At 55.4% G+C, this 27808-nt stretch overlaps 2 protein-coding genes across 3 annotated transcripts; one reads left to right on the forward strand and one right to left on the reverse strand.

The window, feature by feature from the left end:
- The first annotated feature begins 880 nt into the window (after positions 1-880).
- On the forward strand, positions 881-7816 carry TMEM150B (transmembrane protein 150B). 2 transcript variants are annotated; one of them, XM_057314065.1, is made up of 8 exons: positions 881-1002; positions 1394-1438; positions 1762-1837; positions 2150-2209; positions 2308-2375; positions 2586-2713; positions 4269-4452; positions 7488-7816. In XM_057314065.1, exons 3-8 carry the CDS (start codon positions 1770-1772, stop codon positions 7682-7684), a joined length of 705 nt encoding a protein of 234 aa, XP_057170048.1. In that variant the 5' UTR covers positions 881-1002; positions 1394-1438; positions 1762-1769; the 3' UTR covers positions 7685-7816. The 2 variants fall into 2 exon arrangements, with proteins under 2 accessions (XP_057170048.1, XP_026344295.2); XM_026488510.4 differs by having other exon boundaries at positions 881-1438.
- Positions 7817-8134: 318 nt separating this feature from the next.
- On the reverse strand, positions 8135-25773 carry BRSK1 (BR serine/threonine kinase 1). The gene is made up of 19 exons (XM_026488398.4): positions 25353-25773; positions 23641-23735; positions 23454-23539; positions 21545-21685; positions 18121-18237; positions 18007-18040; positions 17858-17926; positions 15054-15200; positions 14602-14633; positions 14132-14302; positions 13508-13605; positions 13168-13327; positions 12903-12963; positions 12105-12474; positions 11655-11703; positions 11431-11554; positions 10587-10785; positions 9193-9282; positions 8135-8436 (listed from the first exon to the last, which is right to left on the reverse strand). The coding sequence occupies exons 1-19, from the start codon at positions 25486-25488 to the stop codon at positions 8279-8281; spliced, it is 2337 nt and encodes a 778-aa protein (XP_026344183.1). The 5' UTR covers positions 25489-25773; the 3' UTR covers positions 8135-8278.
- Between the last annotated feature and the right edge of the window lie 2035 nt (positions 25774-27808).

The following is a 27808-nucleotide window of genomic DNA, read 5'->3' on the forward strand; positions in this document are numbered from 1 at the left end:
AGAAAAGGTGGGTTTCAGACTCATAAGTCCCCAAAGACATAGGGTCAGAGGGATTCTATACGGCCACGGAAAGCAACGAAGCGCTGATGGGTGTGCTACAATGTGGATGCAACTCGAACACGGATGAAATGTCCAGAATTAACAAATCCACAGAGACAGAAAGCAGTCTGGCTGTGGCCAGGGGCTGGAGACAGGAGGGAAGGGGGAGTACCTATACTTGGCGGGTAGAGGGTTTCTTTGGGGTTGATGAGAAAGTTCTGGAACTAGGTAAACGTGGTAGTTGCACAACACTGGGTATGTACCAAATGCCACTGAATTGTTCACTTTAAAATAGTTAATTTTATGTTTTTGTGAATTCTATCACAAATTGAAAAAAGAGAGGTGGGGTGCTGAGGGAGAAGGTAGCTGGAACTTCTAGGTCTGAGGGAAGAGGGGCTTGGGGGTCTGGACTCCTGGGTCTGAGGGAGGAGGGGCCTGGGGGACTGAGCTCCTGGGTCTGAGGGAGGAGGGGGCTGGGGGCCTGGGCTCCTGGGTCTGAGGGAGGAGGGGGCTAGGGGCCTGGGCTCCTGGGTCAGAGGGAGGAAGGGCCTGGGGGCCTGGGCTCCTGGGTCTGAGGGAGGAGGGGGCTAGGGGCCTGGGCTCCTGGGTCCAGGGGAAGCAACAGGAGGCTGGGGCCCAAATATCTGATTACCAAGACAGGAGGAAACCACAAAGTTGAGGGTTGCTATGTGGGACAGAGAAAAGAATGATCTGGGTAGAGGAAGCAATTGCTTTCAGTGGGGAGGCTCATCGGATGGAGATTTCGACACCAAGGTCTCCCTTCCCACCCTGAGCCTGCCCATTGGGGAATTCCAGCAGCTGGCTCAGAGGAAGGGAGAGGGGAAGGCAAGTGAGGGGGAGGAGGCAGGGTCACCACGGCCCCATACCCTTCAGCTTAAGGACAGAAACTGCACCCAGAAAGGAATCTGACCTGTGGGCCTGGATTCTGGGGCCCCAGAGGAGGTAAGAGCTAGGAGGTTAGACCCCAGGGGCTAGAAACAAATGCAGGAATTCTAGAAGGGACTGGGGGCCTGGACTGCTGGGTCCTCAAGGCAGGAAGGGTAGAGAGAGCTAGAAGGCTCAGATTCTGGGTCCTGGGAGGACAAGGGCTGGGCACTTGGACATTGAACTTACAAAGCTGAAGGAAGGAAGTTGGGGGCCCCTTGAAGCGAACTAAGGTGCTGCCTGCTATGTTCCGAGTGGGGAAGTGGCGGTTTGGGGGTGAGATCCTGAAGAAAGTGGCGGGTCAGATGGTCGGAAGGTCAGACTGTTCTGCTGCTTGGACTTTGGCTCTGCCACGACGCTGCCCGAGCCCTACCCCACGTCCCCCCTCCTTTTCCAACCTCTCCCACAGCCCGGGCCCAGGACTCGGAGAGCGAGAGGGAGGAAGTTCGGACAGGTGAGCATTCTGGAGAAGCCCAAACGCTGGCAATGGAGAGCTGGAGAGGCTCGGAAGCTGGGCTGAGGGAGGCCAGCCTGGAAAAACTGGGAGGTCAGGATGGAAAGACAGCTGTTACAAGAGGGAACGTGCCCCTGGCTGAGAGCTGACCTCTTCAGATCAGACCCTCACCCATCGTTTCCTCCCTGGGAGCCAATGGGGGTCTCAGAGCCTGAGGGCCTCAGAGCCAGGAGGCCACCTTCTGATGCACCTGGACCCTTAGGGCAGGTTCCTCACCTGAGAGAGAGAGAGAAAGGTTCATGGTCCCTCTCCTTCCCCTGCAGTGCCCGGCATGTGGGGTTACCTGTCCATGCTGCCTGCCTTCCTGGCTCTTTGGGCTATCGCTGGAGTCTGGACCGTGTGAGTGTTAGAGGCAGAAGACCCCTGGGTCTGAGGGAGGAGGGGCTGGGGGGTCTGGACCCCTGGGTCTGAGGGAGGAGGGGCTGGGGGGTCTGGACTCCTGGGTCTGAGGGAGGAGGGGCTGGGGGGTCTGGACTCCTGGGTCTGAGGGAGGAGGGGCTGGGGGGTCTGGACTCCTGGGTCTGAGGGAGGAGGGTCTGGGGGCCTGGGCTCCCAGGTCTGAAGGGGAGGGAGTTAGAAGTCCTTGTTTCTGTGGGTAACAGAAAGAAAAGGTGTCCTTAAAAACCACTCTGATGTCTCCCTATACTTCAGTTTTGCTGTTGCGGTGACCAACAGGTCTGTGAACCTCACGGAAGGTTTCCCCTATATCAGGTAGTTATGGCGCTGGCGGGGTGGGGGTGGGGCGTTCCGAGGGAGAATGGGGGGTTCTGGCTCCGAGGAGCCACGGGATGACCCTTCTTCTTCCCCAGCCTCTGTGGATCTTACCCGCCTCAGAGCTGCATCTTCAGCCAGCTGCTCAACACGGGGGCTGCTATGGGTAAATATTCTCAGCCCTTTCTGTTCAGGGCGAGAGCCCCCACTGCCGCCCCAGCCCCGGCCCCGGCCCCGGCCCCCGCCCCAGGAGTCCAAGCCCCCACCCTTCCCCCATATGTGGGGGTTAGACCCCCACCCCTAGACGCCCAGTCTCTCCGCACCCCTCCCCAGGAGTCCGGGTCCGGCTTGCCCGCCCACTTCCCTCTCCTCCCAGCCGCGTGGATCTGCATTATCCGTTACCACCAGCTCCGGGATTGGGGAGTCAGAAAATGGCTTAACCAGCTGATCCTGTGGACGGGGCTCCTGTGTGCCCTGGGCACCTCGGTGGTGGGCAATTTCCAGGTGAGATGGCACCGGCTCGTGGAGCCCATCAAGAGTTCCAACCAGCTCGAGTCCGGGACTACAGCTCCCAGCACCCCCCGGGGCCGCTGGCTGCTCGTTTGGGGGGGGCTTGTCCGCGCACGGCCTTCTGGGACTTGTATTTCTCTCGTGGTCCTTGGGCGGGGGAGGGAGGTGAGCTCCTCCGCTCTCTGGAGTCCCGTGTGGGAGGCTCTTGGTATAATTATTTCACTGAACCCTAGAAGATTGAGGTAATTTACTGCCGTCTCTTGCCTCTTTCCCCTTTTAATAATGAAATTACTCAGAGTCACTGATTCTTGTCACTTAGATGGCGCGTTCACTCCTTGCGGGGCGCTAGGCTTTACACGGTGTAGGTTTTCGTCCATCCGCACGAGAGCCCTAGGTAGACTCTTTTTGGTCAAACGCGACAGAGGGTTTTTTTTGTTTTTTTGTTTCTTGTTTTGGTTTGGTTTTGGTTTTGTTTTAATCAGCTGGTTCGCGGCGGTCAGAAACAACCCAGATTCATAGACTCTAGAACTCACACTCTTCACCTTGAAGTTCAGTAGATATTTGTAGAAAAAATGAATGGACAATCGATTGGAGAAAGCCTATTGATTATTTTATATTGTTATTTAATTTTACTGTGATGTCTCTGACTCCATACCACAGGATTAGAGGCTGCCTCCCACTTGTTAAGAACAATTCCCCATCACTCATTCATTTATTCCTGTGCTCCTCAACTTTAACTTCTTAAAAAAAATTTTTTTAAAGATTTTTATTTTTTATTTATTTATTTTTAAAAAAGATTTTATTTATTTATTTGACAGAGACAGCCAGAGAGAGAGGGAACACAAGCAGGGGGAGTGGGAAAGGAAGAAGCAGGCTCCCAGCGGAGGAACCTGATGTGGGGCTCGATCCCATGACACCAAGATCACACCCTGAGCGGAAGGCAGATGCTTAACGACTGAGCCACCCAGGCGCCCCTAAGATTTTTATTTTTGTATTTGAGAGAGAGCGTGAGAGAGAGATCATGAGCAGGGGGGAGGGGCAGAGGGAGAAGCCGACTCCTTGCTGAGCAGGGAGCCTGATGGAGGGCTTGATCTCAGGACCCTGGGATCGCGACCTGAGCCGAAGGCAGACGCTTAACCAGCTGAGCCACCTGGGTGCCCCTCTTCTTAAAATTATTATATTGCTCCCCTCAGGAACCTTCTAAAGACATTTCCCGCTGGTCATCATTTCCCCTCATTCAACTTTTAATATTTAAAAAAATATTAAATAACATATACTATGTATCTGCAAGCCAGAAACCATTGTAATCTTTAAGAACTTTTTTCGTCCCCCAAAAGCCAGTTTTTACCCCTGGGTGGCAATATCAGCCCTCCCCCACTCCGGTTGAGAATGAAAGGTTTGTTGCACTAGTATTTCCTGAACGCCTACGGTTCAGGCCCTGTATTAGGGGGTGAGGCCGCAGCAGTGAGCAGTCTATTGAGGGGGTCAGGGACCCCTCCCCCCACTGTGTATTTACTGTCCTCTCAACTCTTGTCCCTTTTCCTCCCAGCAAAAGAACCAGCTGCCCACGCACCTGGTAGGGGCCTTCTTCGCCTTATTCGCGGGCAACTTCTACTTCTGGTTGCAGCTTTATCTCTGCTGGCGGATGAAGAGCCTGCCCCAGCCTGGGGCCCCCTGGATCGGGCCCCTCCGCCTGGGCCTCTGCAGCCTCTGTACCATCCTCATGGTGGCCAGTATCCTTACCGGGGCGGGGGGCAGGGGTCGGGGGTCTTCATCGGGGTGGGTCAGCTCCATGCAACGTGCAGTGCCCTGTCCTTTCTGGGCCTCAGTCTCCTCAGGATTTGAGTGTCGTGGAAGGTGTCAACCCTGGGGTCAGGCAGCCTGGACTGAAGTCCACCTGCCCCACGTCCTAGCTGGGGAGGGGGAGGGAAAACTCCACTGGCTGAACTTCTCAGCGGCTCAGCTCCTTCCGCTATCAAATGTGGGTAATAACAGGGCTGCCCCCACCCCGTGTTGTAGGGAATGAGGGAGAAATGCATGTGAGGTGCTTAGATCGGTGCCCAGCACAGTGAGCCCCCAAGAAATATTGGGATGATGGTAAGCAGAGGCAGAAATCTGCTTGGGGTACCTGCCCTGTGCCAGGCATCATGTTGGCGAAGACGGGGAACTGTGGTTCAGATAGGGGGAGTCCCTTGGCCAAGACCCGTCATGAAGTCCAATGGTGGAGCTCGTGCTGGACAGCGGGCAGCTTATACAGGCTCTCGAGAGTCGTCCGTATCTCTTCCCAGCTCCACATGTCATACCAGCAGTTCCCACTGGCCTTGGTGGGAGTGCTCACAACACAGAAATTGGCCAATGCTGAGCATCAGAGCTGGTTGTTAACCATTTACCAGCCTGTCTACCATGCACTGAAGACTCTACCCAATCCAGTTCTGAGTCACCCCAGCCCAGAATCTTTCCTCCAGCCCGGCACGCCTCCGGGTGACTCACATCACTGTGCTTCAGTGTCCGTATCTGTAAAATTCAGTTGTTACTGATAAAGTTCCCTGAGAGGAGAGGCTGCCAACTCAGCCTGAGGGACCGATCTCCTCCTTGGGGAGAATGGACAGGAGGCCAGAAGGCTACTGGTGTTCAGAGCAGCCTACCGGGAAACCAGCTGAGGTCCTGTGCTCGCTGCCTGAGGGACAGCTGCTTATTTGGGATTGTTCCAGCACACGGAGTGGGCAGTCCCATTTCCCAGAGCCGCAGACTGAATCCCATGAAATGGGTGGGAAGGGCTGGCCCCTCAGCTGAGCCTTTAGCTACTCCAACTGTGCAAGCATCTCTCCTCTGCAGGGGCCCGGTTGGTGATAAGATCCAGCAGCCCCTTGTATTTTATTATTTAAAAAAAATTTTAGAGCATTTTATGTATTTATTTGAGAGAGAGCAGGGGGAAGAGTAGAGGGAGAGGGACAAGCAGACTCTGTGCTAGTGTGGGGCCCCACGCAGGGCTTCATCTCAGGACCCCGAGAGCATGACCCGAGCTGAACCAAGGGTCGTTTGCGTAACTGACTGAGCCACCCGGACGCCCTGTGCTGTCCCTTTTAAAATCCCAGCTGGGCTGATCATCAGTTTGGCTGCAAGGCCCTTCTTCTGTGGAGCTCAAATATCCCTTGGCCCTGGGGCCAGGAAATGAACCATAAAGATGGCCAGTGGCGTGTGATAGGGGCTGGGGTTCTGCAAGGATGGGTCTGAGAACCGGCCAATTCTGAGCTGGTCTTGCAGAACCAGCTGCTTTTCGCCTGCTTTGGGAGGTTGGGGACACACCACAGGTGCATGCCGAGGGTGGAAAAACCAGGTTGGAGAGAAGGCCACTGGCAGGGCCTGAGATGAGGATTTCCAGTCCTAAGGTGAGGCTTTAAAGACTCGGGTTTCTTCCTGGGGGCAATAGGGAGCCATGGGAAGTTTATGAGCAGGGGAGGAACAAGGCCAGTTCTGGCCCTAACTACCTTGTGTGTGGGTGCTCTCCCCTCTCCTTTGCTCTAGGATTCATGGGATCAGGGGTGATGTCGGCCTCATCTACTGTCTAAAAATCCTTGAATGAAATAATGTCTAAGCTGATCTCGGAGTGAGAGGGAGCTGGCTTGGCCGAGAAGCAGGAGGGTTGTTGCAGTGAGGGGCTCCCAGAAAACCAAGGGCCTCTCCCCTAGTTTGAGCTTGGAGTGTGCATGGGCTGGAGGTTGAAAAGGTTTTCAGGGGGTGCCTGGAGGGCTCGGTTGGTAGAGCATGCGGCTCTTGATCTTGGGGTTGTCAGTTCAAATCCCACATTGGATGTAGTGGAAAAGAAAGAAGAAAGAAAGAAAGAAAGAAAGAAAGAAAGAAAGAAAGAAAGAAAGAAAGAAAGAAAGAAAGAAAGAAAGAAAGAAAGAAAGAAAGAAAGAAAGAAAGAAAGAAAGAAAGAAGAAAGAAAGAAAGAAAGAAAGAAAGAAAAAGGAAGGAAGGAAGGAAGGAAGGAAGAAAGAAAAAAGAAAGGGAGGGAGGGAGGGAAAGAGGGACGGGGAGGGAGGAAGGGAGGAAGGAGCGTTGATGTTCTGGAGCAGGGGGTTGAGAAGCTAGAGACAGGACAGGGCAGATCAGAAGAGGGACGCAAGAACAGAAAGAGATGCGCGAGGCCAGCAGGATAGGCCTTAGGGTGACCAGCTGGCCATGGGGATCAGGAGAGAGAAGGGGTGAGTGTGAGTCTCCAGGGTCTGCTAGGCGCCTGAGTGGGTGGCAGAGTTGTCACCAGGTGGGGACACCAGGAGGAGGAAGAAATTTTAGGGGGCGAGCGGGAGGGGCCTGTGGGCCACGGGTGGAGGATGGAAGTTGCCAACATAGCCTGAGGCTGGCGGCCGGGTTGGGGGTGTCTTTAGGACACGCTGCATATTTGAAGGAAGAAGCGGTTGGCAGCTGCTTGTCTGGCCGGGCAAGGGGGAGATGGTGATGGTGGAGTCTCGATGGGGTCAGGGAAGGCCGTGGGTAAGATAAGAACCTTGTTCTGGGATGTCAGAAGTGGAATATGAGCAGGAGGAACGTGCAAGGGGAACATTCAGGAAGCAGCCTTAGATGGGGAGCAGGGCATCCCTGTGACAGTGTCTGGGAGCCGCGGGGGTGGGTGTTCCTCCGAGGCCATTCCGGCCGGGGCGGGGCAAGTGCGTCTGGAGAGGGCACCCAGCCCCAGTGACCTTGGGGACTCCGCTGGGCTCCCAGCTCCTTCCTGCTTGGTGTGGCCCTTGACCCGGGTGTGAAGTGGTGATCCTCCACTCCTGGCCGCTGCGCTCGGCCTCCGCTGCCTGCGAGTGGGCCATCGCCATGCTGCTGTTCACGCTCTTCGGCCTGTTTGCCGTGGATTTTTCCTGCCTGGATGGCTGCACCCTGTGTCTCCAGCCAGGCCCCAGCCTCAGCCCCCCGCCGGCCTCCCCCATCTCCCTGCAGATCCCCCTGTGAATGGGCCGTCCGGTTGGTGTGGTCAGGGCCACCCAGGAAGTGAGAGGCCAAGGCCAGCCAGCCATCCCTGCTCAAGGCTATTTATTATTATTATTATTAATTTTTTTTTTTTTTTTTTTGCCGCCGGCGGAATCAGAGACACGGACGCAGGCAGGGTCACGCGAAACCAGAATTCCTTCCGGAGAGCAAATCCGTACAGAAGGTTGTGAGGGAAGGGGGAGAACCGGGGAAGGGGGGCCCTGGGAAGGAGGAGCTGGGGACACAAGGACAGATGGCCCTCTCCGTCCGGATCTGCTAAGCCACCCCAACCAGCCCCCATCCCTCCCCCACACCACCCCGCAGAGAGATTGATGAATAAATAAAATAATAAATTAATCAATAAATAAAATAGAAACAGCTCCCCCGCCCTCAGTCCCCCCTAGAACCACCCCCCAATTGGGCACGGCCCCCTGAGCCCCATCCCTGCAGGGCAAGGCCGGGTTTGTTGTGTCTCTCCCCTCCCTACATACTCCTTGGGCCCTATTTACAGATTCACAGTTGGGGGGCAGGGAAGGGGGGTGGAGGGGGCTCCCCTCCTTCCCCGGCCCCCTGGGGTCAGGGCAGAGGGGTCCCGTTGGTGGCCAGGAGCTTCTTGTCCTTAGCGGGGCCTCGGCGGGGAGAGCTGGTCAGCTCTGGGTCTGGGCGGCCAGGTGGGGGCTGCAGGCTTCTGGGTGGGGTGCCAGCCGGCCGAGTCTGGGCCCCGTTCTTCTCATCTGTGGAGGAGGAAGCACTGTGGCCTTAGGAAAGTCAAGGCTGCCGAACCCCAAGGAACACGTTCCAGCAACATCGTAGTGAGGCCAGGGGCCCTCATCGCAGGGCCGGAAGCCTGGGGGGACAGCTGCCAGGAGGACACCCATGTGCAACCAGACCTGGCAACCTCAGGACAGCAGGTCATGCATCCTGGGCCCCTCTAGCCCCTGTGGCTTTGGAAACTGGGCCAAGTTAGTCCCAATGAGACCCAGAGGCCCCACTCCAGGGGGCATTCTCACAGACTCTGGCTATGACACTATTCACTAAGGGACAGCCTGTCACAGCAGGAGATCACACTCGAGTCCCCAGATTGCAGCCAGAGGTCCCTTGCCTTCCGCTACCCTGGTTGTTAGGGGAAACGCACCTTAGCAACAGGGCGCAGGGGAGCCTACAGGGGGTTGTTTGGGGGATCTGAACAAACCCGGATGGTTGATTGCCCTTCTCCAGAACACCGTTCCAGAACTTTTGTTAACAGGAAGTTACACAACCTGGACACAGACTAGTCATCCTCTTAGGGATCCCTGGAGGTGCCCTCCCTAGCCACGAGGACTTCTCAGGTCAGGATGGCGCGTCCTGGATGGAGCTCATGCCCCAGCCTCTCTGAGAACCTGTGATCCTGGCCACAGACCAAAGCCCTGGGGCACTTGCTCAGCAGGAGGTCTCCCTTCCAGCCCACAGCATAAAAGAGGGACACATGGCCTTGGGCGGCTGCCTCCCACCTGCCAGGGCCTGCACGGAGGGCTGGTCGTGAGTGCTCAGCAGCTGGGCCTGGATGGTCTCCACAACTCGCTTGAACCGACGGCTGGGACCTGGAGGGGATACAGAGACACACTGATTTGGGGACAGGGACAGGGAAGGCCCTCCCACCCTGTGGAACTCAGCAAAGCACTCTCCTCCTCTTGGTCTCAATTTCTTGCCCTGTGTTGGGGCCAGGCATAAACCTACCGTTTGCAGATGGGCAGCTAAGAAAGACTGGAGTTAAAATGACGATGGGTGTGGCTTTCTATTTAAAATAGGTTGTATCGTTAGTTTCTAGCGGAGGACAAGAAGAGCCAGGAATATAAGAAAAAGAATCGGGAAGTAAAAAAAAAAAATCTTAAAATCGAGGAATTCCTGCAATTAGTCTTTAAGGGAAAGGGGCAAATAAATAGTGCTGTAATTCATTTTCGTGATGTAACATTGTGGCAGCCTCGTTTAGAAACTCTGGGAGCAAGCCCATCTCCCAACTGTGACATACTAAGACTGCTAACAAGGGTAGCAAACAGAAGCATCTCTTGTTATTCAAGCTCTTGTCATCAGGGCTCAGGAACCAAGCTGAATTGGAAGCAAGACATTGTGGTTTTCATCTCTGGTGCCAACTCTTGATTGGTCATGGCTGCCTGCAGTTTCTGAGGCTACAGCTGAGCTCAGCAGGAAGAAGTGCTGTGATCAACTGGTGATGTCTGCTCTGGGTGCAGGAATGACATTGAACAGCAGTGAGCCACATCTTTGGTCTCCTGCCGTACAGTCTTAACAAAGTAGGAAGGGAGCTCACACTTCAAGGTCAGCAGGGCTAGGTTGAGCCCAGCTCTGTCATGGTTTGCAATGTGACTCTGTCAAGTCAATTTACCTCAACAGGACTCTGTTTTCTCCTCTGTAAAGTGGGTTAGCACTAATACCTCAAAGGCTGCTGGGAAGCTTCAATAAAACAGTGCATGTAAAGCACCTGGAACATCATAAATGTCCGTGAAGGAGCGCCTGGGTGGCTTAGTCCATTAAGCGTCTGCCTTCGGCTCAGGTCATGATCCCAGGGTCCTGGGATCGAGCCCCTTATCGGGCTCCCTGTTCAGCGGGGGCCTACTTCTCCCTCTATCCCTTCCCCCCGATTTGTGCCTGCCCCACTCGCAAATAAATAAAATCTTAAAAAAAAAAAAATGTCCATGAGGTGTCAATGAGAAAAGGGGGAAGGACAGAATGCAGGGGTCTGAATGAGGAAGGGGCTCATGCAGTCAGCACTAGCTGGGTATCATCTCCTCCTCCCTCTTGCTGCCCTCTTGGGCCACTATCCTAGCTCAACTGTCTTGAACATCCCACACACCAGGTTGAAGGCAGTCTCCAGCTTAGGGAAGCTTACCGGAGATGAGCGTAAAGGTGACAGAGTAGATGCCACCACCACCACTGCCATCCCGTCGTGGGGAAGGCTCTGGACCCTCTGAGGAGCTGATGTCCACCTGGAATCGGACGGGCTTCTGGAAGACGGATGGGCCGCCACTGGCCTTGTACTCGGCCCTGAAGCTGGTCTGTGACAGCACACTGTGACTCAGGCTGGGGATCTGAGACAGGTGGGGGACAAAAGAAGGGGGTGATTCCAGTGACCTGATTCCAGGGCACGGATAACCACCCCATGACTACCTCCACTCAAGGAACTACAAGTTCCATCAGCCACCGGGGGAAAGAATAACAGAAAAGCCATTGGGAGCCCCACTGCCTGCTGGGACTTGTAGTTTTCTTGTCCAACTACAAACAGGGTATCAGAGGAATGGCTGAACCTAACAGAGACTCTCACATCTAGGTATCAGCCCCAGGCTCCAGAATCACATGACACAAACTTAACGGCCTCCACAAGCATTGCCTTATCTGTCTCAAAACCTGTAAGTCCCCTAGCTCCTAGAGCAAAGAACCAGAGGGGTCCAATGGAAAAAGTGGTTCCCTCTGCTAATCTCAGACCTCGTGGTTGGGGAATGGCAACTCACCAATACTCTATGGAGTTGTCCTTTGCACTACCTCCAGGCCCCAGGGTACAGTAAACCTCTCCACCTCCCTGCCCCTACAGTGACCCAACCCAATTCTGAACGGAAAACTACAGATCCCATGAGCCTCAGGAGGAAGTCAGCCCAGAGTGAAGCGGCCGACCCCAGGGGGTTCTGGGATTTGTAGTCCTCTGCTGGCCGGGACACATTAAGACCCAGGCCGCTCACCGACAGGAAGGCATGGACGATGTCCGCTTTGATGCTGCTGAGAGGTTTGTCCTTTAGCACAAGGAATATTTGTTCTTCTTTGTCCAAGGAGATGAAGTTCCCAAACCAGGAGCGTTTTGCCAACCTGAGTGAAAGGGATGGTTGGAGGTAGATCAGGATGGGGCTCAGGGAATAAATCCCTCCCTCCATCCTCTCACTTCCCTTCCCTTCCCTGTCAGACTCACTCTGGAGAGGACTCTGGCGTCAAACTGGACATCTCCTCAGCAGTGGGGACTGGGGGGCGGTGAGGGAAGGGAGAGTATGGTCAACACTTGCCCATCATTCTGTGGTCCAACACACGGGCCAGCAGTCCCCTCCAACGAGAGGTTCCAGATCCCAGTGCCCATTCACCCCCCCAGCAGCTAAACCCCAAATGGCATGCTGCCTGGTGGTCCTTCTGGGGATGCTAGCCTACCCGTTAGGCCACGCCCTCCGAGGGTGGAACTTGCTAGCCACGAGCCAATGGGAAGATGAGCCAGGGCACTGAAGGGACGTGTCCTTCAGAGAGGCCCCTCCTCCAGAGCTGGAAGCCACACCCCCTCTCCCCAACACCTGAATTTCTACTCCCAACCCCATCTTCTCACAGGACGTGGAAATCCAGGCCCCCAGCCCCTGCACCCTCAGGGACCCCGTACCCTGCATCTTGCGCCGGTGAAAGCGAGGGGAGCCCAGGAAGCTGTTGCGGATGGAGTTGAGACGACTCCTCCAGGCGGCTCCCCCGACGCCACCACCGGGGCTTGGGGGTGGTGTTGTTCCCGGCGTCCCGGTAGGGCTGGCTCGGGGCGTGTGCAGGGGGGAATGCAAGGGGGTGCCCCCAGAGGAGCGCGGGGAGCCTGGGGGGCCAGGCAGGGGCGTGGAGCGGGCACTGGGGGGAGGGGGCTGCTCCCCGGCGCCCCCACCCCTGGGGCCTCGAGAAGGCAGCGTCTGCGTTTTGGAAGTCGGGGAGCCCCCGGCCCGAGCCTCATCTCCGGCCCCGGGCTCGGGTGAGAAGGAAAAGACAGGACTCTGTGGAAGAGTGGAGAAGGGTGCGATATCGGACTACAACTCCCAGGAGTCTCTAGGAACTCCAGTCGCACATACTCACAGAGGTGGGTCCCGATGCATGCTGGAACTTGTAGTCCAATTATTTCCTCCTCCCAACCCACATTGTTAGGGGGACAGAGACTTTTTCTATCATGCTCACTGCTATAGCACAGTGACTGGTACACAGTAGGCGCTCGATTAGCTTTTGTTAAGCGAATAAACGAGCCCTTGACAGACACTAAAAGCCCAATCCTATGGGAAGTGGAAATGCCCAATGCACTAAAATACCTATGTGGGATTGGGGGCCCTTTAGCGACAGAGAGGCAATGCCTCAAGACTTCATGAGAATTGTAGTTTCTGCTGTTCAGTCTTTGCTCCAGGTTACCCCTTCGTAATGAATCGGGGCTTACCCTTGGGCTGCTGAGAGGGCTGGAGGACAGACCGGTGGAGGCTCCACTGACACTACGGGATCTGTTTCCAGGAGAGATTTTTTTTTTTTTTTTTTTAACCAGGTGTGTGGGTTTCTCAAGGCTCAGATGTCCTCTCCCTTCCACACTCTTTTGAGATGAGGACTTGAGGCCCAGAGAGGGGCCACTGAGTTGGAGCTGGGGCTAGAACCGTGAACCCCCTCCCCACCCACAGCTGTGGGTCCGCGGGAGCGGCGGGGGCTCCCACCTCTGACTGTGCTGGGCCATCTCCAGGGCCCGTCGGGTGGGCACTGGGGAGCCGCCGCCCCCGGCATCCGTGATGCTCAGAACTTCCATGGACTTCCTCTCTGGCCGCCGCTTCCCGTGACGGCTCAGCATTGGGGAATCCACACGTTTCCGAGGCGGATCTGAGGGTGGAGAGTTGCAACCCAGTCAGAAGCCGTCTGCGCCCAGCTGTACAGGGCACTCATACCCAGGGGGAAACGAAGGCCCAGAGCGAGTCAGGAGGTCTCAACCCAGAAGCTAAGCTTGCAGCCCCTTCCTCCCTCCGAAGCCGGGGGTCTGGACTCCCAGGCCTGCCTTCTCACCGACATCATTCCGGGGAGGCAGGTCCTGGTCCTCACAGCTGGGATACCGCTCCTTCCGATCCAAAAGCAGATAATATATCATCTTTTCCTGGTTCTCCCTGATGGGGAAGGGGAGGGAGGGGGTAGGAGACGATTGGGGTCGGGGGTCGGGTTCCAGAGGTCTCATCCCCTCCCTGCAGCTGTGGCTCTCAGGGGCTTGGTACACGGGGTATCTCTGTCCATGGGTCCATCTTCCTGGGCATCAACATGGTGGGATTTTGTGTGTCGGTGCACATCTGATCCTTGCTTTACTCAGCCGTAATAATAGTAGTCATAACAATACCTAATAACTGAGCACTTTCTATTTGTAAGCACTACGTGGGCACTAAGTCTGTCTCAGCACCTACAGATAATTTTCAGCATCTTGTCTTTTTTCCACTTTTCCTTCCGCCCCCTCGTGGTTCCTCTGGGAACAGCTCCACGTGGGAACTTTAAGCCACGCCCCATCTAGCGGCCTGGGCGCCACGCCCCAGGGAGTCTGCGCGTGCGCGGGGCGTGCGTGCGCCCTCCGCCGGCGTGCTGGGGCGCTGCGGCGGCTTGTGGGCCGTGGGCCGCAGGGGCATGGTGGGACGGGGGGGGCCTTACTCCTCGCTGCGCAGCTCGCGGTGCAGGCGCTCGCGGTCCCTGAAGCAGCCCAGCGAAGCCATGCTCTCCAGGACGTCAGGGTCCAGCTCTCCGTTCGATGGCAGGCTCCGCATGGCCACCCGGCGGCCTGGGGCTGGCTCCAGGCAAGGGTCCGGCTCGTGTTTCCCGCCCCTGGGGAGGGGAAGAAACGTTACAGGGGACTGGGCGTCCGGGATTCGAGCCCTCTCCACCCGAGACGCAGGTGTCCTGGGCCCCAGCCTGCTCTTGGGAACCCAGGAGTCCCAGCTCCCAGCCCCTGCTCTGCCTGTGTCCTCCTCCCCTAGGACCCAGAAATCCGAGTCCTTAGCCCCTCCTCATTGAGGAACCTTGGTATCCCACCCTCTAGCTGCTTCTCTTGCTGGGGACCCTGGATACTTGCCCCCCCCCCTTTCTCCCCCAGGGAGCCAGGTGCTCAGTTGTCCCATACTCACAGGTACCAGGGATGTTTCTGAATTTGCTCCAGCTGTGCGGAGGGAGGGTGGGTGGGAGAGAAGCAGAAATGAGGTCGTAGGAACACAGTAGGCCGCAAGGAAAGTTGATGAGGTGGCCTTGGGGGTCCCTAACAGTGCCCCCTCCTCTCCACCAGGGGCGGGATGACAGCTTAGGTCTTCCCCTAGTGGCGACTAAGTGCCTCCACCCGTGACTACTGTGGACAGGCCTGGGACATTGCCTGCATGCACAGTGGTACCCGTCCTGCTGTGGGGGTTCTCCCCAGTTTGGAGTGGTAGATTTTGCAGACGCTGGGCTGCGGCTCATTCAGTACCCCCCCCCCCCCCGCCCCCAGCCATCACCCGGGGGACTGACAGGCAGGTCCTGGAAATCCATCCTTATGCGCCCCCCTAGGGATTCTGTCCTCATGACCCACCGCTCCCCCCCAACTCACACTGAGCCTTTTCTCAGGCTCCACTTCGATCATCCCTCTCAGGAGACTCTGGCAGTCTGGAGGGATGAAGTGGGGCATGTGGAAGACGCCCCGTTTCACCTTCTCCAGCAGCTGGCGGAGATTGTCATCATCAAAGGGCAGAGCCCCCTGAGTGAGAAATAACAGGACCCCTTACATAGAGCTTAGGATATATCAGGCGAGAGCCTAAGTGCTTGAGAAATTGACACATTTAGTCCTTACCACAAGCACTGCGAGGCAGGGGACTATTATTATCCCACTTTACAGATGGGGAAACTGAGGCATGGAGCATTCCAGCAATTTGCCCAAGGCCTCTGAGCTCGTAAGTGGCAGAGCAGGGATTTGGCAACGGACAAGTCAGGCCCCAGGGCTTAAAAGGCTGCATCTTAAAAACAGGTTTCTCCCCAGACCAGTTTTAGGAGAGGTAATCCTCATGCATTCGTTCAACAAAAGGTGAGCATCCATTTTGGGTCAGGGATCTCTAATGGACAAAACAAGCCCTCGTCTTTGTACAGCTCACAACCCTAGATTGCGAGACCCCAATGAGTGAACGAACTTTAGCAGCTATGTCATGATGCAGGCACCCCTGGTGTCTCCCAGGTTCTGATCTGGCCGCAAGGGCTGGAGCAGGGGTCACCACCAGGTCCCTGGCCCCACGGAGGTTTGTCTAGAACAGTGCCTGGCACGCACGGATGAATAAGCAGCAGTTGTTGAATGAGTCGTGGGGAGAGCAAACAACAAAGGGACACATGGAATGAGGTGGGAGGGCGTGTGATGAGGAAATACAGGGCAGAACAAGCAGGTAGCGCGAGAGGGGAGCCGGTCTAGCAAGGGAGTTGGGGAAGAGATCTCGGAGAAGACGGTGCTGGATGAAGACTTGCAGGGGTGAGAGCATGAGCCTCTGAGGGCTTTTCCAGGTGTTGCCCTGGTGTCAGAGGCCTCTGGACAGAGTATGCAAGGTGTGTGGGAGAGGGGAGAGGGGCACCCCGCAATGCTGGTCTAGGGCTGGGAAGCCTGGATGGGACTTCTGCTTGTCTGTCTCATGCGATGTGGCCGTGCGTTTGCCGTTTGCCTGGCACCTGGGTCCTGCACTCCCAGCCTCCAGATCAGTGAGAAGTCGGTGGTGTTCACGCCGCCCGGGCTACCTTTGTTACGGGAGCCCAAGCTAAGACAGATGTCGTTTCGTATACGGTTGACCCGTTACCACTGAACGCGCGGCAACAGCGTTGTAAGTCGCGCGCGAAGAAGCTTATCTAACACAGGTATGTCCTCTGTGATGGACAAAACAACCTTCCTGCCCTTAGGAACACACGAGGGCACTTCAGTGCTCCACCGCGGGATCATTTAAAATCACCACCAAACCGCGCAAGAGAACAAAAAGCGTGGCACTCAGTAGACCGCAAAAAACACACTTGTTTACAAGATGAACTAAAACAAGGGGGAAAGAATTAAAAAAGCAGAGGGTCGCCTTCGCCACCTCAGCTGGGACACGCGTGACGGGGACTCAACTTTCCCTCTGCTCTGCGCACATCTGAGAACGACCTCGAAAACAGAGTGGTGATGATTCTGAAGTTACAGATAAACTCCAGTGAGCGTGCACCTTCTCAGATACGGAATCCGTCACTTACGAGGGTCAGCTGTAATAACAGCAACGAAGTACTGCCACTAATGGAGCACCGCTGACGGGGACAGTCTATGGAAACGCTCGCGACTCCAGGTACCCTAACTCCCCCGACTGGGCAGATGAGGAAAAGGGCCGGAGAGGGAGAGTGACTTGCTTGCTCAGGGGGGTGGAGCAGGGGTTTGAACGCGACTGGATGGGCTGCAGAAGGGCTGAGGCCTGCAGTGTTTGAGCCCGCCCCTCAGGTGTCCCCCATCTTCCCTGGGGGGGCTGTGAGCCCCAGGCGCGCCCATTCAGCCTCGGTCCCCTCAGTGTCACATAGGCTAGTGGTGACGAGACCACTGATCCCAGCCCTGTCACTGTCCAGCAGCGTGCCCGTGGGCCAGTCTCTTCTTGTCTCTAGGGTTCTCGAGAGAAGTACATGAGGTAACGTGCTTGGACCAGTGCCTGGCACAGAGTAAACCACCAATTTATTTGTGCCACACGTGTTCATGAGGGCTGACTACGTGCCAGCTCGGGTCACGATGATGAGCCAATGGAATAAAATACACAAAGACAAAAGCCCTGACTTCTGGGAGCTGAGGATTTAGAAGGAAAGGAGACCCCGCGCAAGGAACTGCAAAACTCAACGCACACTGGCAACTCTGATAGTTGCCAGGAAGGACAGAGCCTCCCCCAGGGGTCTGGCCTCGTGAGGGGTGGGGGTAGAACTGAGAGCAAAGAGAAGTCTAGGTGTGAACTAGATGAGCAGTGGGACTGGTAGGGATGGAAGAGCGTTCTAGGCAGAGAAGAGCAGGTGCAAAGGCCCTGGGGGAAAAGCCAGGCTGACAGGCCTCGTCTGATTATACTAGTGATTACCGTATTGCAACAAACACCCTAGAACAGCCACTGTCCCAAGCCATCCAAGGGCTCCTGGCTGCCCCGTCCCTTTCTGGGACACCTTAGACTAGCTCACAGTTCTGTGACTCAGTGGTTAGCCCTGGGCACGGGGCGGGGGGGGTGTGCTCCAGGATCTTGGTCCCTTGGTTTATACCTCCCACCTTCCTGATACCAGTTAAATATTTGGAAGACAACCCCTGAGGGGAGGATGGAACTTAATGTTCTGTGCTCCCACCAGGCAGGACTGTTCTAGAAAATGGTGCAGGAGAGGTGAGGGGCACCTTACCACAAGCAGGGCAAAGAGAATGACTCCACAGCTCCACATATCTGCCCGGCGGCCGTCATACTTCTCCCCCTGGAAAGAAGGCCCAGCCATGACAGGGTCCCTCCACCATGCTTCCCCCACTCCTCCCTCCTCTCCACCTGCTCACTCACCTTAATCACCTCCGGACACGCATAGTGGGGGGACCTGTGGGAGAGAGGCGGTGTGAGTCTCTGGCCAGCTTCTCGCCCCCTCCCCGGGACTACGGAGGCCGGGCCCCCACTCACCCACAGCTGGTCTCCAGGAGGCTGTCCCCCACCTGCAGAGACGCCATGCCAAAGTCTGCGATGCGGATGTTGTTTTTCTCATCCAAAAGCAGGTTCTCGGGCTTCAGGTCTCTGTGGCTGAGACAGGGAGATGGGGCTTAGGCTTCTGCCCTCCTCCTGGAGGCCGAGGCCCCGTTTGCTATCTCTCAGAGGTGGGCACTTCTGGAAACTACTACAGACAATTTCAAACATACCCCCAAGTAGTGAGAGGAATCTAAGGAAGCCCCATGTACCCATCCCCCAGCCTCACCCGTATCAGCTCAGGGCAACCTTCCCCATGCATACTCTTTCCTTCCTCCACTGGATTATTTTGTAGCAGACCCCAGACAGTGTACCATTTTATACACAAATATTTGAATAGGTACCAAGTGAGATATTCTGAGGTAGGAGGGCTAATGTTGAGCTATTGAAATATTGAAGTATTTCTATACTGAATAATAAAAAGAATATGGTCACCCCAAGCCAGTCACTGGTCTCTCCCCAGAGGCACCGGCCCCTCTCCCCTGGAGCAAAACTCCAAGTTTTAAGGGTTGGTGTCTGGGGGGAGGTGGGGCCTGAGGATTCTACAGTTTTGTTGGAAGTGGTCAGTAACTGGGTCATACTTGTTGTTAAATATGTTGACTGTTGCCCCCTAGAGGTCAGTGCGTGTAATGTCAGGGTTTTGACTGGGTCTTGTCTATAGGGAGGTGTGGACAATTGAAATAGACTGCCTTTCCATCACCAAGCTTTATCCCCACCTCTGAGGCCCTCCACCCCGACACCCACCCCAGCTCCAATCTCCTCCCAGAGAGGGAAGGAGGCAGACAAATGAGGCTGAAAGACGAACTGAAGGCCAATCAGTGAGGAAAGGACGATCTTTTCATATGGACAGTCATGTGTTAAAAAAAAAGGAACCTTGGGGCGCCTGGGTGGCACAGCGGTTAAGCCTCTGCCTTCAGCTCAGGGCGTGATCCCGGTGTTATGGGATCGAGCCCCACATCAGGCTCCTCTGCTATGAGCCTGCTTCTTCCTCTCCCACTCCCCCTGCTTGTGTTCCCTCTCTCGCTGGCTGTCTCTATCTCTGTCGAATAAATAAATAAAAAATCTTTAAAAAAAAAAAAAAAGGAACCTCAACCCTTGCCTCAGGTCACAGACAAAAATTAATTTGAAATATATCCCAGGCCAAAATGCAAGAGCTAAAACTATATAACTTCTGGAAGAAAATGTAGGGTGAAGCCTAGGGACTTTGAGCTGGGCAAAGATTTATAGATAGGGCAGAAAAAGCATAAACTGTCAAAAAAAAATTGACAAACTTGAATTCATCAGAATTTAAAACTTGCTTTTCACAAGACATTGCTATAAAAACACAAAAGCGGGGTGCCTGGCTAGCTCAGTCGGAAAAGCACGCGACTTTTTTTTTTTCTTTTTTTAAGAAATTTTATTTATTTGAGAGCGAGAGGGCGCCCGATCACAGTGGGGGGAGGGGCAGAGGGACAAGCAGACTCCCCGCTGGGTGCAGAGCCCCACTGGGGGCTCGATTCCAGTGCCCCTAGATCATGACCTGAGCCAGCCAGACACTTAACCAACTGAGCCACCCAGGTACCCCAAGTCTGTGACTCTTGATCTGAGGGTCATAAGTTTGAGCCCCACGTTGGGGGTAGAGATTACATAAATAAAAACTTTTAAAAAATTAAAAAAAACCTGGGCGCTTGGGTGGCTCAGCTGTTAAGTGTCTGCTTCCGGCTCAGGTCATGATCCCAGGGTCCTGGGATTGAGCCCCACATCAGGCTCCCTGCTTAGCGGGAAGCCTGCTTCTCCCTCTCACACTCCCCTTGCTTGTGCTTCCTCTCTCGCTCTCTCTGTCAAATAAATAAAATCTAAAAAAAAATTAAAAAAAAATTGAAACTCAAAAGTATGTCACAGACTGAGAGAAAATACTTGAAAAATATGGAGTTAATAAAAGATTTGTTCTTAGAGGGCACCTGGGTGGCTCAGTTGGTTAGGCATTTGCCTTCGGCTCAGGTTGTAATCCCAGGGTCCTGGGATTGAGTCCCGCATGGGGCTCCTTGCTCAGCGGGGAGCCTGCTTCTCCCCCTGCCTGCTGCTCCCCCTGCTTGTGCTCTCTCTCTCTCTGACAAATAAATAAAATCTTAAAACAAAACAAAACAAAACAAAAAAAACCTCTTAGGAGTTATTCCTAGAGCTATCTCTTGTTCCTTGAACAAAGAACTCTTACAACTCAATAATAAAAAGACAACTCCATAAAAAATGGGCAAAGGGGGTGCCTGGGCGGCTCAGTCAGTTAAGCGTCTGCTTTTGGCTCGGGTTATGATCCCAGGGTCCTGGGATCAAGTCCCACGTCGGGCTCCCTGCTCAGTGGGGAGTCTGCTTCTCCCTCTGAGCCTCCCCACCACTCATGCTCTTTCTCTCTCTCTCTCTCAAATATAAATGAATGAAATCTTAAAAAAAAAAAAAATGGGCAAAGGATCTGAACATTTTTCCCAGGAAGATAAACAAATGGCCGAAAAGCACATGAAAAGATGTTCCACATCATTAGTCAGCAGGGAAATGCAAATCAAAACCACAATAATGAGATACCACTTCATACCCACTAGGACGGCTATAATCAAAAAGTCAAATGATAACAAGTGTTGGCAAGGATGTACCAAGATTGGAACCCTCGTGGACTGCTGGCCGGGATGGTGAAGGGTACAGCTGCTTTGGAAAATGGTTTGGCATTTCCCCAAAAGGTTAAGCAGAGTTCCCATATGACGTGACAGTTCCACCCCCAGAGAATTGAAAACACAGGTACACGACAAAACCTGTACTTGAGCGTTCCCATGTCCATATTATTTACAAGAGCCGAAAAGGAGAAACGACTCAAGTGTCCATCAACTGGGGAATGGATAAACGAGATATGGCCTAGCCACACCACGGAGTATTATTCAGCCACAAAAAGGGAGGAAATACTGACACGTGCTACAACATGGGTGAACCCTGAAAACGTTTTGCTGAGTGAAAGAAGCCAGACACAGACTACCACATATAGTAGGATTCCATTTATATGAAGTGTCCAGAATAGGCAAATCCATGGAGACAGAAAGCAGACTGGTGGTCGTCAGAGGCTGGGGGAAGGGGGGCTGGAGGGGTGACTGCTTCCTGGGTCCGAGGTGATGATTTTGGGGGTGAGGAAAATGTTCCAGAATTACATAGCAGCAATGCGCAACACTGGCTATACTAAAAACTACTGAATTGTATACTTTAAAAGGGTGAATTTTATGATACGTGAGTTATATCTCAATTTTTAAAAAGGAATAAAGATTTATTTTGGGGCTGCACCACACTGGCTTCCAGTCAGCCTTGTGGGCAGTGCTCCTCCCGGCCTCCCCTCAAGCTGCCCCCTCACCAGATGGAGTAGCTATGGCAGAAGTCCAGCGCTGATACTATCTGGCGAAAGAACTTCCGGGCTTCCTTGGGTGTCAGTCTCCCCTTCTTTACCAGGTAGTCAAACAGCTCACCTCCAGAGACATGCTCCAGAACCAGGTACCTGGGGAGGATGTGGAGGGGGCAGAGGGCTGGAAGGGGCATGTGGAGGACCAAAGAGCCTGGTCTCTCTCTTTCAAAAGCCCCTGGATCCCCGCACAAGACCTCAATTCCAATGACCCCTGGAAGCAGAGAATCCCAATTCCTGAGAGTTCCTGGGAGGAGGAGAATCCAATTCCCATGAGTCCCTGGGAGGAGGAGACTACAATTCCCAAGAGTTCCTGGGAGGAGGAGACTCCAATTCCCATGAGTCCCTGAGCAAAAGAGACTCCAATTCCCATCAGCCTCTGGGAACCAAAACTCAATTCCCCTGAGCTCTGGACAGCAGAGACCCCCATGGCAACTTTAGGAGTATCAATACTTTGACTCCTAGTTATTTCAAGAGATAAGACAACTCCGTTAGCACCTGGAGGACAGAAACACCTCAATTCTCACAGGACCCTGGGAAATAAAGACACCTCCCACTCCCCCACTCCCATTAGCTTCTGGAAAGCCAAGCCTCTCATTCCTATAAGCCTCAGGGATGCAGAAACGCAAATTCTCATTAATTCCTGGTAATAACAATTGTAGTGTGCGCCAATCTAAGTCAACGACCATGAGGTAAAGGACTACAAGTCCCGTCAGCTCTTGAGAGGTTTAAAAACTCCCAACTCCCATAAGCCTTTGGGACATAGACTCCTAATTCCCATCAGCCACCTGGATCCTTAAGACTCCAAATCCCATCAGGCTCCGGGAGGCTAAAACTCTGATTCCCATCAGCCCCTGGAAACAAAAGCTCAATTTCTAGGAGCTCTTGGAAAGCTGATAGTCTTCTGTGAAGTCCAAACTCCCATGGGCCCCCCTATGCCTACCTAGGTGGAGGAGTGGGAGTGATAGCTCCACCAGTTGGTGACAAAAACCCTCCCTGCTGCCACACCTGGGAAAGCCTGAGGACTACAATTCCCATGAGCACCTGGGGATAGGCAGCTTCCTGCCTGGGGAAACCCTCCCCAGCATCTGATGGGTACTGAAGTCAGTTCATCCTGGGGACTGTGTGGTGGGGGCAGGGGTCTGTCCTCACACCCGCTGCCCAACCCAGCTGTCCTTTGGGTCACCAGAGTCCAGACAAAGGCCTATTGTCTGCACCCTGGGCAGCTGGACTGCACTCCCATGTTCCTGGGGGGTAATCAACTTTGAGATACAGACTCGGAACTCCTAAGAAGGCCATTGTTGGGGTGTCCACCATAGCACTCAGAGTTATGTGGGAGGAGGAGGGGAGCCCCAGTGCTCCAGAGGGGGGTGGGTTTAGGAAGAAGCAGGATTCACGGAGCCTCAGGCTTTGTTAAGCCCCCATTGCCTCAGCCAAGGGGAGTAGGGTGGGGAGCTGCCCTTAGCAAGCTGGATCGGGTTGAGGACCGCTGGATTATCTAGTAGACAGCGTTCCCTGCAGGCAGTAGGGCGGGGGACTAGGGCTGGGAAGACGGGCCCAGACGGACCTCTGTCCCCCACCAGGATGGCTGACGCTTGCCTGTCCTGTTGCTAGGGCACATTTGGCCCTTAGCGTCAGGCCACGTCAGGCCAGTCAGTGTGGGAACAAGGAGGATTATGTGTGCGTATGTGTGTGTGGGCGGGTGTTCTGTGCAGGAGCGAAGGGACTGACTGGCCCTTCAGTGGCTCCAGCCAGGGGAGCTTAAGTTTCTCCAGGCCCCTCCAGGCCTTGTTTCCAGAAAGGTCCCACCCTAGGAACTTGGGGTGGAGGGTGCATGGGGGGCTGGGTGTCTATAAATACCTACAAATATTTCTTGTTCTCGTAGACATCGTGCAGCTTGAGGACGTGTGGGTGTTCAATGAGCTTCAGGATGGCGATCTCCCGCTCCACCTGGGGGTCAGCGGGGGACACAGAAATGGAGGTCAGCATGGCCTCCCTCGCTTCCCCCCACCCCGGCCCCAAAGGGATGCCCTCCCCTAGTGCACACACACCTTCATCAGCACCGACTCAGATAGCTTCTCCCGATTCACGATCTTGATGGCGACCTTCTGGCCCGTGATGCAGTGGACCCCGAGTTTAACCAGCCCTGGGGAGGCAGGACTGAAAATGTGGGGTGTGCTCCCAGAGCACTCTCCCAGCCTCTGGCTCCTAAGTCCCCCTTACTCCCCCCTTTCCTCCTCCTTTCCCTACTGGCTGTTTAACAGTGGCCTGAATCACCCCGACCTGAGCTGAGGGCTCTGACAGCTACCATTCCCACAAAACACTCTCTTCTTCCTGTTGCCCATAGACATAGACATTCTGTTTTGTCCCTTCTTTTTTTTTTTCCCTTTAGGTAATCTCTACACCCACTAGGGCCAAATTCATGACCCCGAGACCAAGAGTCGTGTGCTTCACTGACTGAGTCAGCCAGGCACCCCTGTTCTGTCCCTTCTGATTGTCCATGCCTCCACCTGCCATCACCTCCACGGCCACCCCTGGTTCTCACCCGGATTCTCTGTCCTTCTGGCATGCCCCTTCAAGTCCATCTCGCCGCAGAATCTTCCCTCACCGTATCTCCATAATTTTGTCTCCCCAACTGCTGCCTTCAACCTCTCTTTCTCAACACATCACTTCCTTGAATTCTCTGCCCTTCAATCTTCTGGAGACTCCATGTCTCCCAAGGAATGTACTTTCACGTTTGCCCCCTTCCCAGACCATCCTCTACTCCTCCTCCTAAACCCTGACCTTTTAATCCCCTTTTTTGATTTGCGGTTAATAGCAGCTGTAGCTGGGAGCATGCAAACCCCAAGAGTATGTCCACTTCCCAAGGGTAAGCCCCAAAGCCACGGATCCTGGAGTCCAGGCCCCCAGCCCCTCCTCCCTCAGACCCAGGAGTCCAGGCCCATGGTCCCTTCCTCCCCCATAACTCAGGAATTCAGGTCAGTGACACCTTCACACTCTTACCACTAGGATCTTGAGGTCTGAGCCTTTCCCCTTCCCTTGTGCCCTGGCCCTCAGCTTCACAAGAGATCCTGGGCCCACCCCTGGACCTCCTCCTGCCTAGGACACAGGTGTGCAGGTCCAGCTTCACACCCACCCACCCTCCACCTGGCAGGAAAGAGGCCACAGCTGGAGCCAGTGCTTAGAAACAGCAAAGGATGACCCCTGATTCCACAGCCACTCCTGGGAGATTTGACTCTCGGATCCACCTTTCCACCTGTCCATTCCTATTCCCCACACTGAGCCAGCATGCTGGAGAAGGGGCAGAATGCTGCAGACCCCATCACCCTACCCTCACTGCTGGTCACCCGGACAGCCTGCCAGGAGAGCCAGAGGCCCTCCTCAGCCAGAGAGCAGTGCAGAGGGAAGCGGCTGCCCAGGGTGCACCCCCATCCCGCGGCATACTGCAGCAAGGACCTCAGCTCCCAGTGCCGTCTGATCCCCTGCTGCAGGCTGGCCTCCCTTCCTCACCGAGGCCCTGGAGCCCCTCCAACTTCTGCCCCCCATGAGGCGGGAGGCTTTGGGCCTCCGCACCTACCCCCAGAAGCCCAAGCCCCCAGCCCCCTCCATCCTGGGGACCCAGCAGACTGGACCCCAAGTCCCTTCTCTGTGAGGGACCCCGGGGTCTGGGCGATCAGCCCCTGCCCTTAGAATACCCACGAGTCCCGCCCTCTGCCCCCCAGCTCTCCTGCCCCCACCCCAGGTGTCCCCTCCCCTGACTCACCTGTCTGTCCTTTGCCCAGCGTCTTCTCCAGCCGATAGGGGCCCACATATTGGGCGTGCTGGGGTGGGTGTGGGTGTGGGTGCGGGAGGTGGTAGGCGGGGGAGCCCCCGCCCCCCTCCTTGGCCCCGGACGACATGGTGCCCTTGGTCCCGGTCCGACCGGCCCCCCGGCCGCCCCCCCTGCGGCAGGTCGCCCCGTCCCTCCGGTGGGGGCCGGCGACAGCTCCGTCCCGGCCCCCCCGGCTGCCCCCCACCTCTCCGGGGGTCCCCAGGGGGCTGGGCTGGGCCCCCCCAGTCGGCGGGCCGCGGAGCTGGGGGAGGGGGGGCTGGCCCGGGGGGGTCAGGCCCCGGGAGTCAGCATGGCCCGGGGGGGCTGCGCGGCCCCCCCTCCCCAGCCCGTCCCTGGCCGGCCCCCCCCTTCCTGCGCCTCCCCCCGCCGGGGGGGGTCTGAGGTGCGGGCCGGCGGATGCTGCAGGCCGAGGTCCCCCCCGCCCCCCCACGCGCCCTCTCTCCTCCGCCTCCTCCTCCTCTCCGCCTCCCCCCGCCACCTCGTCCTTTCTCTCCGGCACGCTGACATCACCATCCGGGGACTCCGGGCCCTTCCCCAAAGTTAACCCTTTCGGAGGGGGGAGGGGGAGCGGGGGCAGGGGGCGGGCCTGGGCGCCGGAGGGATGGAGAAGAGGTGGGAGGGTGCAGGGAGGGATGGAGGGATGCAGGAGGAGAGAGGATGGAGGAAAGGCGAGGGAGAGAGACGCGGAGCAAAGAGACCGGGGCCGAGATGGAGCTACACAAAGGGAGAGGAAGTCTGGCATAGAGACGGGGACAAGAGGCAGCTGGCCAGAGAGATGGAGACAACCAGAGACAGCGCTGGCGCAAGGCAGGGAACCGGGCAGATGTGGGCAGGGACAGGAGAGCAGAAAGGGATGAAGAGCAGGAGAGACAGAGACAGGGAGATGGGAAAGAGTCGTAGGAAGGGCCCCAGCTGGAGAAAGTTGGGACGCGGAGTGGCAGAGAGGAGGGAAAAAGAGGGAAAAAGCCAGCCAGAAGGACGGAGAGAGATGTACAGAAACGCAGATGTGAAGGGGAAGGGGAGAGAAGGCAGGGGGAGAGACACAGGTGAGGGGAAAGAGACAGGGAGGTGGGGGAGAGAAATGGGGAAGAACAGAGAGACAGAGACAGGGAGGGAACCATGTGGAGGTGAGTGAGGCACAGGGAGAAGACGGACAGACAGAAGGACAGAGGGGCAGAAAGAAAAGTGGAAGAGAGATAGAAAGGGATCAGGGTGCAGGAAGAATAGACAGGTGGAGAGAGAGAGACAGAGAGATGCAGAGAGGGAGAGCTATGGCGAGGGGGGACCTCATAAGAACGGTGGTATACATACAGGTGCAGGGCACATGCTGGGGACATGGGGACAGAGAAAGAGGGTGACAAGCAGAGCGAGGGAAAGAATCTGGGAATTGCTGAACCAAGACTCATCCCTGCTTCCTCAGGCCTCCAAGCCTGCCCACCCAGGCCTCCTTTTCCCACTAGCATCAGGGAATCCATATCCACCCACAGCCCGGTGCACGTTCTCTGATCATCTTCGTTCCACATCTCCATTTAGGATCTTCAGTGCTCCTACAGAGAAACTTCCAGAACCCCCTCAGGTCCCTGTGTATTTTTTTAGACCCCTGAATATTCTCTTTGCCCATCATAGGGTCTCCTCCACCTTCATGTGGGCCTCCATATAATTATACATCCCCTCTGTGGCACAACCATGGGTCTGTGCTCAGATAGACCTCCACATAATCCAGGACTCCCCTGTATGAGGTACCCAACGGTGTTAGGCACCCCTTTAATCCCCGGGTCTCCTATAAAGTGGACCCAAGAGCTTCTAGTCTCCTAGTCAACCACCTTCATTCCATGAACCTTTATTAAGTGCCACATCCGAGCTGGCATTGTCCAAGTGGTGAGGGGACAGCAGGGAACCAAATCAACAAAGATCCCTGCCCTGTGGAGTTCTCATGGCGGTGGATGAGGCAGGGATAAGCCAGATAAGCAAAATATACAGTATGTTTGACAGTCAAGGCCAGTGCTAAAGAGCAGATTACAGCAGGGAGGGGAACAGGAAGTATTCGATGTGCGGAGTATGATTTTTGATACGGTGCCAAGAAAGACTTCTTCAGCGAGGGGACACTGAAGGAAAATGAGGGTCAGAGCTCTGTGGACAAAGTACCTTCCATGCAGGGGATGGCAAGTGCAAAGGCCCTGTGGTGAGAGTGTTCCTGGTGTGTTGTGGACCATTGAAGGGCCTGTGTGGCCGGAGGGGAACAAGTGAGGGGAAGAGAGAGAAAATGAAGTGAAGAGGCAGATCATATAGAGCTTTAGAAGCAGGGTAACCATATGCCTGGTATTCTGTAATTATTAATGGGGTCTCCATTCCGAAGTCTCTCGCTGTACATGGAAAATTGTATGGTC

This window comes from Ursus arctos, unplaced genomic scaffold, assembly GCF_023065955.2.
Source record: "Ursus arctos isolate Adak ecotype North America unplaced genomic scaffold, UrsArc2.0 scaffold_19, whole genome shotgun sequence".
NCBI lineage: Eukaryota > Metazoa > Chordata > Mammalia > Carnivora > Ursidae > Ursus > Ursus arctos.